This window comes from Parasteatoda tepidariorum, chromosome 4 (assembly GCF_982258835.1).
Source record: "Parasteatoda tepidariorum strain Cologne lab strain chromosome 4, Ptep-v5.0, whole genome shotgun sequence".
In the NCBI taxonomy this organism is placed as follows: domain Eukaryota; kingdom Metazoa; phylum Arthropoda; class Arachnida; order Araneae; family Theridiidae; genus Parasteatoda; species Parasteatoda tepidariorum.
In genome coordinates this window covers 10,276,402-10,286,925 of record NC_141758.1, presented here as the reverse complement: position 1 = coordinate 10,286,925, position 10,524 = coordinate 10,276,402, and the positions used below count along the sequence as shown (strand labels likewise).

Sequence of the window (10,524 nt, the reverse complement as noted above, 5' to 3'; positions counted from 1 at the left end):
CAGGTAAGCGTCTCATACAACAACGCCCCCTATAGTTCATTGCGATCGCGAATTGTTTTCCTATAAATATTTTTTTAGTTTGATTTGATACACATATAATTTAATAGAGTAGTATTTTTTATTTTCAAACTTAGTGGATAACAATTCGCGATCGCAACGAACTATAGGGGGCGTTGTTGTATGAGACGCATACCTGCGATTTCTATATGAACCGTCATTCAGTTACTCTGGAGACGTCTTTAATGTAGCGTGTAGCATTGTAACGTTCCTTCTTTAATGTGGCTTATTAAATTCAAAAAAGAAAAATGTTTGATATCCTTTCTTATACAACCGGAAACAAGATGGTATCTCTTTTTTTTTTTAAAGAAGGAACATCCAAAACACGTCTGAAAAATATTTGTAAATAAACAGAAAAAAATATGTATCTTCTTATTAGAGTTAAAACCTAATGCCTGAGAAATAGTTTTACAAAATTTAATGATATAACCTGAAAGGCCTATTTAAACTTTACATTCCATAGTTTTAAGAATCATATTACTTCAAACATTAAAATAAGCAAAAAGTATACATAAGCTTCATAATTTTATGTGATTTAATTTTGTAAATAAAGTTTTTTGACAAATAATTTTATCAAAAAATTTTAAGTTTTTATAAAAATCATTCTTTAGAAACTGAAAAACGTAAAGTAAAGAATGCTTACGATACAAAAAAAAAAAAAAAAAAAAAAAAAAAAAAAAACAATTCTAAAAATTCCTTATATTAAAATTAACAGCTTTCATGTTTTTTCTTTTTTGATTCATAATCGGACGTAGAAAACCATTCTATAGAAAACAATCATCAAGAAAAAAACTACTTAAAAGTAAAATTTTTTATTTTATAAAAATTAACACTTACCTGCTTTATAAATCAGAAGAATTCCAAAATGATTTGTTCTTCGATTTTTGTTACCATTTTTTAGTGCTACGAAAATGCGTCTTTAGGATTTGCCAAAAATAGAACAAGATGCAATTTTATTTTTTTCTGGAGCGAAATATTTCGCCCATTGTCCACCGAAATCCGATAAACTACTTTGATTTTAAATAAAGTGTTTCGTTTTATGATTTGTCACAAAAATTTTAGGTGTAGACTGGCGGCACTTAAAAACAGCCAAATCTGTAGCTGTTGTGGCGTTAATACATAAGTACCGAATTTTTATTCATACTTTTCTGAATCATATTACTTGAAACATTAGAATATGCAAGAAGTATACATAAACACATAATGTTATACCATTTATGTTTTCAAAAAAAGTATTTTGACAGCAATTTTTATCAAAAAATTATAAACTCAGAAACGGAAAATAAAAAATTCTTAGGATAAAAAACGATTTTAAGAATTCTTTACATTGAAATAGAAACTTTCATATAGTTTCTTTTCTTATGGTTCTTAATCAGACGTAAGAAACCATTCTGTAGAGAACTATCATTAAATAAGAAAAAAAAGTTTTACAATCTAATTTTTTATTATAAAAATCATAACACTTACCTTCTTCATAAATCCGCAGAGTTCCAAATGAAATGTTCTTCGTTTGAAAGCTTTATTTTCAAATAATAAGTACATAGATTATCCCTTTATTACTTTTAGATAACATACCACACATCAAAATTTTATAATTGTAAGATCTCGATATGAATTTGAATATGTAGCTTAAAAACAGAACAGCTGAATTCTAGTTGAAATTATCTATTCTTTCAAAACTAAGAAATACTTACCAAGAAAACGATAATAAATTTATTAATCATCAGCACAAATGACACTATTTCAAGTAATTTGGTTGATTCTTTATTGTTGTTTTCCGAATTATATAGAAACAGAAATATATACTGTTCTATAACAAAGAAGAATTCTATAACTATTGCAGTTCTTGACGTTCTGAATTCACATTTCTTTATTGGAATTACGAAAGTAATGTTGACTTCATTTTAATTTGTAATGAATTGAAGACAGAAAAAATTATTTTACCGTAATATACACATCTGTAACAGCAAGTGATCATGAAATTGTAAGTTATGTTGTTGGTATTAGAAAGGTAAAAATTATTGATATTATGCTTGGCGTGTTCTGCTTCAATGTTTGGCATGTTCTGGTTAGTTTTTTCAAGTTCTTCAGCTGTTCCTTAGGGAAATTTTTATTTTTATTTGCTGCTAAGAAAATGGCGTCCGTCATGGCCGATAATTTTGATGGAACTAAATGAAAACGTGATAAATTAATGTCTGATATTTACAGGCTCCCGATAGAGGGCGTACTCGAGCGTTGCGATCGCGAATTGTAAAAAATGAGTGAAAACAATCAATGCGACGGATGTTAAGGTACGTCTCTTGTGAATATCAATTGATTGTTAGGTTTTCTCTTTTGAATTTACATTATGACGCATTCACATACATTATTAATACAAATACATTTTCCAGGGCGAGACAAGCACTTCCACTGGTTCAAGAGGTCCACGAAGGACATAATACTACCGTTATTACAAAGCACGGAAGCGAGCGGAGCAGGAAAAAGAGTCGTTGAATAGAACTCCTTCTACGACTGCTGATTCTTCTACAATTAACGTCGCAGGTTGCGAAGTTTAACTTCTTCCGCATGATGGGACTCCACGCACTATTTTTTAATGTAATATTGTCCTCACAATTTTCAATTTATTCGTGTACTGTATTTTCCATGTAAATGCAAATAGATACTTAAAACAAAAGAAGCAATCAAGAATAAACAATCCAATTGAAATAAACAAACAAAAAATAATTGCGCACAGATTACATTGTTTATTGATATGCCGAAGAAATATTTCAACAGTGAAGCATGCAACATTGAAAATAATATCGTAAAGGAGTTCATAGGAAACCTTAGCTTTTCGAAATCATAATTAAGATAATAATAAGTCTGTCATTAAAATAATCAAGTCTTTTATCAAGTCAATTTCTTTTATGAAATACTTTGAAGAAAAAAAAGAATGATTCCAGGATAAAGTATTCATTCTATCTTGTAGAAATCTCTCAGAAGTAAATACTTCTGGACATGTTTGGGAATGCCCAGTTCCTCCACTCCTTCCGGCAATTTGAAGTTGTCTCTTAATCGGTTTCTGATGATGCATCTTGAAAGGTGCTTCAGAGATCTTGGACGCCTAACAGAAGTTTCTTCATAATTATCTAGATTGCAGTACCATTGCCATACGCTGTTTATCTTCTGATAACGTGTATGATCGATCCTCTCAAAAGGCCTAAAAATATCATTCAAGGTCAAAAGTGGATCTGGGATGGAGCTCCAAAGTACTCGCACGGCCATTACGAGTTCTGCAGTTCGTACATCGATGTAGAGACTCAAAAGTTGAAGTGCACGGAAGTGGAGAGGATTTCTAGAAATATAATTCACATTTTTCCTCCACGTATAGTACTCTTTATCATTTGAAAACCTAAAAAGTAAATTTTAATTAAAAAGACTCAAATTTAATTTTTTAAGAAATGTTCCTCTGTTTCAATTCGTTACACACGAAATTACAGTTGGTTCTGTTTCAAGGGGATCTGAATTCTTAAGAATGGAAAGGAATAGCTGGTCCCAATTGTTTCTGCAGTAGAGCCTCCAATTCATTTAAAATTTCTGGAGACAGAAAATAATGCATTTTGAATATAATCGTGATTGAAATCATTTGATTTCTTTAAATAAATTTCTAGTTTAAATCAGCTGAGACTTTTCGGTAAAAAAACATTAATTTAAACAAACATAATTTTCATAACATTTAATACTAATATACTTACTAAAAAAGATTATATTAATTTAGTTTTAAAATATTTTTTTACATAATATAATTAATAAATACATTCGTAAAGGTGTGATTTTTTAAAAAAGTCATATTTCATTGATAATTAATATTTTTTTATGGAAGCTATTGTTTTCTTACGAAATATTAAAAGGCATTGAAATTACTATATTAACTCTCTCATTATTTCAATAAAATGTGTATTGATTTAAATCAAATGTGATTTTTTAAAACAAATAAATCAATAATTTAGACAAATTTTGAAAAATATATAATGATTGAAAAAATATATGTTAAAAACAAAATATTTCTTTTTAATAAAATTAATAAATACATTCTTCAGGGGGCAATTTCTTTAAATCTGATATTATTGATAATAAGCATATTTCACTAAGAAATATCGAAGGGGATATGCATGTAAGTTATTATGTTTTAAAATAGAGTAAATGTGAATAAAAGTGATATAAGACTTTTAAACTGTAATTCTCCATTAATACATTTAAAATAATAAATTTTTTGACTAAAAACATATTTCAATTATGCCCATTTATTTTTTGCTAATTATAACGCAGCGCTTTTATATCTTATTAAATATGAAAGTCGTGACTTGGTCAATCCAGATTGGCATAATTTTTTTAAAGTTATGCTTTCTTATCTAAACAAATTCTTTATTAGGTATCTGGTTGACAAATTGTTTGGCAATTTTTAACAATCATCAGCAAGTTGAGCATGAAAAATATAACTATGATTTTTTTTTAACGCAGTGATTAGTAATAATATTACAATAATTTTATCCATTTTAATATGAACTGATAACTATTTTAATTACATTTCTTTTAAACAATATTAAGTCTTATTAAAATCTTTTATCAGATGCTTTAGATGGTGAATTTAGAAAAAAAAAATCAGAAGAATGTGATTTAAATAAAAAAAAAATCCGATTTAAATAAAATAGATACGATTTTGTAATTAAAAAAAGAAATCACGATTTTTGCCAACCGCTGCTTCTGGTCAATGCTGTAGTTATTAACTTTTTAGTAGATGAAAGATGATGAATTCTAACATTTTCAGTGCCTATTTTTTTAAAAAGTAATGAGTAGAAGTTTGGTTAATATAGATTGGTTAATATCGGTTCAAAATTCCCTAAAATGTAACCTCTTTAAAGTAGGATTTTTGCAAATTAATTCAAATTTAGTATTGCACGCAGAATTTTTATATTCTTGAACCAACTTAAGGCGACAAGAGGGCATCAAATGTTCTTTTTTTTTATTTTTTTAACCAATACTCTCGAGAAAATCGCATTGCTCTAATTAAAGTTTGAACCGATTTTCAAAACTTAAAAGCTCCTGGTCTCATTAAAATTAAGAAAAAAAAGTTTGTTTCATTGCTTAAATATAGTTTGTATTTTAAATAAATTACAAAGCAAAAAACAAAAAACTATGACGCATAAGAAATTACTATTAAAGGAAAATTGCATAATTAACCAAAAAATTAAGTAGCAGTAATTAACATTCCCCCCACTGCATACTTGCTTTAGGCGAATATTATTAGCGAGACCACGATTTTATCAAAAAATCGATGTTTTATTGTTGTTTGCATTGACGTAGAGTGCCTCTATTGAAAAGAGTGATGACAATATCCAAGAGCGCATGCGCTGCCGTCATATTTTTGTCCAAGGGGGTTGCCAGATGATACACCGAAGTTGGCGCCACTCGCTTATTTGGTGTTATTCTGAAGGTTCTGTTATTCTAAGAGTATATACTAAAGTATCAATAATATAAACTTTATGATTGGAAAGCACATGATATTACAGATTTTTTAAGAAACATTTTCTAGCATCTGAAATTGTTAAAAAAATTAATGTCATTGGGAAAAAAAAGACTTATGAAAAGACTTCAGCTTTTAATAAATGCCTTAAATAAAATAAAAAAATTAATAATGATTATGCCATTTATTTCAGAAATAATAATTAATAAAACAAATTATATGATTTATTATTATTTATTACTTTTTCAGGAAAAAATTATGGCATATTCACCTGCAAAGGTATTGTTTATTCCAACAAATTGTAAACAAACATTTCCATAATTAGTTGAAATTTAAAACAAACTAGCATTTTATACAGTTGGTAATGAAAAGTAAGCAAATGCTACTTTGTAACGCGTATTGTAACGCGAACATTGTAACGCGCCAACATGTCAAAGCAATATCGCCAAACTCTGCACTTCTAAAGTTTTGATAAAAAGATGCTCAAATCTTAAAATTTATAAGTAATTTAGATAGAAATTATGTGTATTAAAAGTAAATACATTTATTCTTATCTAACCATTAGTTATTTAATCACCTTGTTCTCTTTACAATGAGATAAACATAACTTTATATGCACGCAAGTAAGTGATAATAAGGATAAATTCGAATAACTAAAAACTATCCAAATTTTCACCCATAATTTTAACATTTACTGTAATTGTGAAGTTTCTTATTGAAAAAAAGTAAGTAATGAACTTATTACATGCATTTATTAATACAGAACATAAATTTTTTGAGTCAGATAATTTTCACTCCGTGTAATTCCAATGGCGAATTTTCCACTCTCGCCTCCGGCGGTAAAGTTTTTCTTTCCACCAATCGTTTCTCACTTGTCCACACTCTTTTACTCTAGACACTCTACATTGACGTAATGCCTGTTTAGGCGGAAGGGGTGCGATTGTTCTTGTGTTCCAGTGGCGCCATCTGTTGCCCAAGAAAAATGGTTTACTGCTTGATTAAAGTAGAAAGAATGGTCACTGAGGTTGCTTTGAGCGCCGTACGCCAATTTTATTAAATGGGGAATAAGATGTTAGCAGCGATGACCACCATGTCTTAGAAAACCATTAGCGCAATTCCCTATCACCGTGAATTACGACCACCTATGACTAAAGATAAGAATTTAGGGAATCATGTCACTTTTCCTTCAGTGAAAGGGGATTCAAATTGTTCTACATTTATTGTGTAGTCAAAAAGAAGTAATGGATCAAAATAATTACTTTGTAACATCTTCTAACTTAAATAACTACATTTTACTTCTTATAAACAATTCAGTATGGGCCTTCTATTCAAAACAAAAATAATATGGGGCTTATGGAATACAAACAGAACTTTATACTTGAGGCATTATATACTAAAGGGCGGAGACTGTGTTTTTTCTTCTATTTTAAAGTTGTTTAAGCAAAACGCAATTGTTCTGCATAAAAAATTTGTCTCAATAAAGCAATCGCTTCATGAGAATCGAATAATTTGACAATTTATTTTTCTTTTATGAAATTACATAAAAACTTTTTTTTTTTTTTTGCACCTTTAATATTCTTTGAGTTAATAAGAAAACAACAACTGAATATCCCATTTAAAAAAAATTTACTCGTGTCAAAAATGCAATAAATTTATTCAGTTGAAATGAAAATCTTCACTTAAAATATTTCACAGTGGCAATTTGCATTTGTTATGTAGAATAAGTGTTTTTATTCTAGTTAAATTTTGAATTATCTTTCTAACGTCAAATATGTGTACAATATTTTCTGAACCATAAAACACATACTTTACACAACATTTTTAAAAATCTTCGATATAAAATGTGAAATAAAACTGCTCCTTTAAAAAAAATATTAAATAATGCTAAACTATCTGTATATTCAGTGAAATAAAACTGAAGAATTGTTAAAAACCCTGTCAATGGCTTGAAGTCAAAAATCATTTACAAGAGCGCATTGTTTAAATATATAATTTAAGCAAAGTATTATAGATTAGACAAAAATCTTTAATAACGTTAAAATATTTTGCAAGATCCATTAATTTATTTATGAAAATTATCCACTGGATAGCCCAAACTTGATAAGAAAGACTAAAACAGAACTTCTACAACAAATCTACGAAGAAAAAATAAATAAATAACTAATGAGTAGAAAATAAAAAAAAATATCAATTAGAAAATCTGAAAACTATTAATTTTATTGGATAAAGTTAAAAATTATTATTTTAAATTAAAAGACAAAAGAAGCTTAAAAATGAATTTCGTGAAAGATGAAAAAGCTCTCTAATGACAGAATGACGCCAAGCAATAAATGTGAAGCGTTTGCTTTAGCTAAAAAAGAATATACAACGATTGAGATTGCTAATAAAGGATGCGAAAAAAGAGTAGAAAATAAAAAAAAGAAAATAAAAACAATAAATTAATTTATTTTACTTGTTAACAGTCGAAAGTATTTTTCTGATTTAAAAATTATGGTTGAAGGAACTATAAAGCTAAAGAAAGAATCACTACGACGCATCTTTAGATGTAATGCAAGATAAAAGGACGAAATAAAAAAAAAATAAAGGTAAATAAAAACAAATATTGACAAAGAAGTATTGACAGAAAATTCAAAATTTTGTTTGATGAAGTAATTTTATTCGATTTTGAATTGAATGAAGTTGGTAACGAAACGATAAAGACGAATTAAATTATTAGATACATTTATACGAAATAAAAAATCTGTAAATGTAAAAATATGTATAGAGAGGTAGAAAGCATGCAATATGCATATAGAAAATATGTAAAACTAAAACGGAAAGATGGGAGAAAATAAAAAGAATTATGAAAAAAAGAGTTAATAAAAAAAGCTAAAGAAGGAACCACATCTATGAAGAAAAAATGCAAAAACAAAACAATTTAGCCGCTAAAAGAATAGCAATGAATGCAAAAAAAAGGAAAAAGCAATTGGTACAATTTGTTGAATAAATTACATTATTTACAACTGTTGTTTTAAAATACACCGAAGAGGTAAAAGAAAAGAAACATAAAAAAAAGAACCTTTGTAAAACATAAATGTAAAAAAAAAAAAAAGGAATTTTGTTTCATGAAATTATTACCTTGAATTAATGCGAATGGGTAAAATATAGAGAAAGAAAAAATTATCTTTATACTACACCTATTAGGTAAAAAAATATTGGAAAATTATAAATTTTGTATGATAAATATGTAAAATAAAGTATGTAAAGAGAATATGTAAAAAAGAAAAAAAAAATGAATAAATGAAATTAAGGCAAGAAATAAAAAAGACATCTGAAAATAAGGAACATTGTCAAATAAAGTAAGTAAAGTGAATGTGTAAAAAAAAATGAATGAAGAGAAATTAAGAATAAATAAAATTAATGAATCAATGAATTTTGATCAAAAAGAAAATTATAAGGAATTAATTGTCTGTAGTCAATTACCGCCCTGTTTCAGAATATATAAAGGAATCAGAGATAGAGTAATGATAATGAACTAAGCTTCTAAATACAATGATAATAAACTAAGATTAATGAGAACTTGTAGCGAATTAAAACGAAAACTTATAACAATTATTATTAATTTAAGAGCAAAACATCTATTTTAAAATTTAAGAATATTTGTCTCATTAGTTTGCTTGAAATGGAAGTAACTGCATATCCTATAAATTCCATGTATATCCTTAAATTACCCATCTGCACCCTAACGTTATTGTGGGACCGTTGTCTAATTTTAATGTAAGGAATTCAGTGCAATTTTCATTTAATTATAGCTTTAAAAAGATTTAAAGGTTGCATTAACTTTACATCGATTCTAAAATTATTTTCTATTAGAAACTGGAAGAGGTAGAATTTTTTCGGTTTTAACAATTGGTCTATTGCTGGTCTAGACAGTTTTTGATGCTTAAAAAAATATTTACCTATATTTAAGGATATAGCCTTTTATAGGAAACAAGACAGCCGTAACTTTTTAAATTTATTTACATGAAATTTCTAAAATATCCTTTAAAATGTTTGCAGCTGTAAAAATTTTAAAGTCATAAGACTTCATTTCGATAACGATACCAATAATTTTTTTTCAAAAAAAAGTATAAAATTCTAAACAGGTTAAAAAATTCAAGCAGAAAAGTAACTGAAATAAAAACTTACCATACAAAGAAGGACCACAGATTTATAGGGTTTCCTGTTTGTGTTGTTAATCCGTTAGGGGCTCCTGCCTCTGTTATTATGATGAATGCTTGGGGACTTCTTTTAAGACAATAGTGAGAAAAGTCGTCTTCGCCTGGAAGTTTTTCCTCGAACATAGACCAGAGATCCAATTTCAGTTCCTTTATCACTTTGAGGACATAATCTGTAGTCTCGACTTCATTATATACCAAATCATTAAAAATATGACGCCATATGCCTCTAAAAGAAGTATCTATAATGTTATTAGCTTAAGCCCTATATGCAAGAAGAAAGCGTTTTTCGTCAACATTAAAATATTCCGCCATTGCTGTGATAGGTAATAATAAGACCTAGTATAGCCTGGTAAGACTTCCAGTTAGTAATAGATTCAATGTTATTAAACTACCTGCACCCTTATGCCTGCTAGTACGCAAGCGCATTGTGCATTTTGAACTGCCCAATAGGAGAGAACGTCATACGTACGTCATTGGATAAAGTACGCATGTATATCGTCACCTTTTCTAAAGACTAGGAGACTCTTCCCCCAGTACGTTTGATTTACCACCCAAGTGGTTTGTACTTTTTTTTTTATCTTCTAAATTTTCAAAAAAGGAATATAAATAAAAAAAAAATTAGAAAATTAAAAAAGAAAAGAAAGAGACTGTTTATTTTCTTCCTAAAATACAAAAGTGTTATAGTTTTATGTATAAAACTCCAACATTATTATGATTATGATTAATCATAGCGAAATTAAAGGTTAAATAGATTTTTAAACTAAT

General features: G+C 27.7%; 1 protein-coding gene across 1 annotated transcript; it reads right to left on the bottom strand.

Annotated features, from left to right (window-relative positions):
- Positions 1-2,778: 2,778 nt before the first annotated feature.
- LOC147810672 (uncharacterized) lies at positions 2,779-10,178 on the bottom strand. The gene is made up of 2 exons (XM_087160645.1): positions 9,728-10,178; positions 2,779-3,448 (listed from the first exon to the last, which is right to left on the bottom strand). Exons 1-2 carry the CDS (start codon positions 9,880-9,882, stop codon positions 3,010-3,012), a joined length of 594 nt encoding a protein of 197 aa, XP_087016771.1. The 5' UTR covers positions 9,883-10,178; the 3' UTR covers positions 2,779-3,009.
- Between the last annotated feature and the right edge of the window lie 346 nt (positions 10,179-10,524).

Bases quoted from the DNA above. Each gene is read 5' to 3' on its own strand.
- LOC147810672 (XM_087160645.1), bottom strand. From the start codon at position 9,882: ATGTTCGAGGAAAAACTTCCAGGCGAAGACGACTTTTCTCACTATTGT. The intron at 3,449-9,727 runs GTAAGTTTTTAT...TTTACTTTTTAG, and splicing joins CTGTGGTCCTTCTTTGTATG to GTTTTCAAATGATAAAGAGT.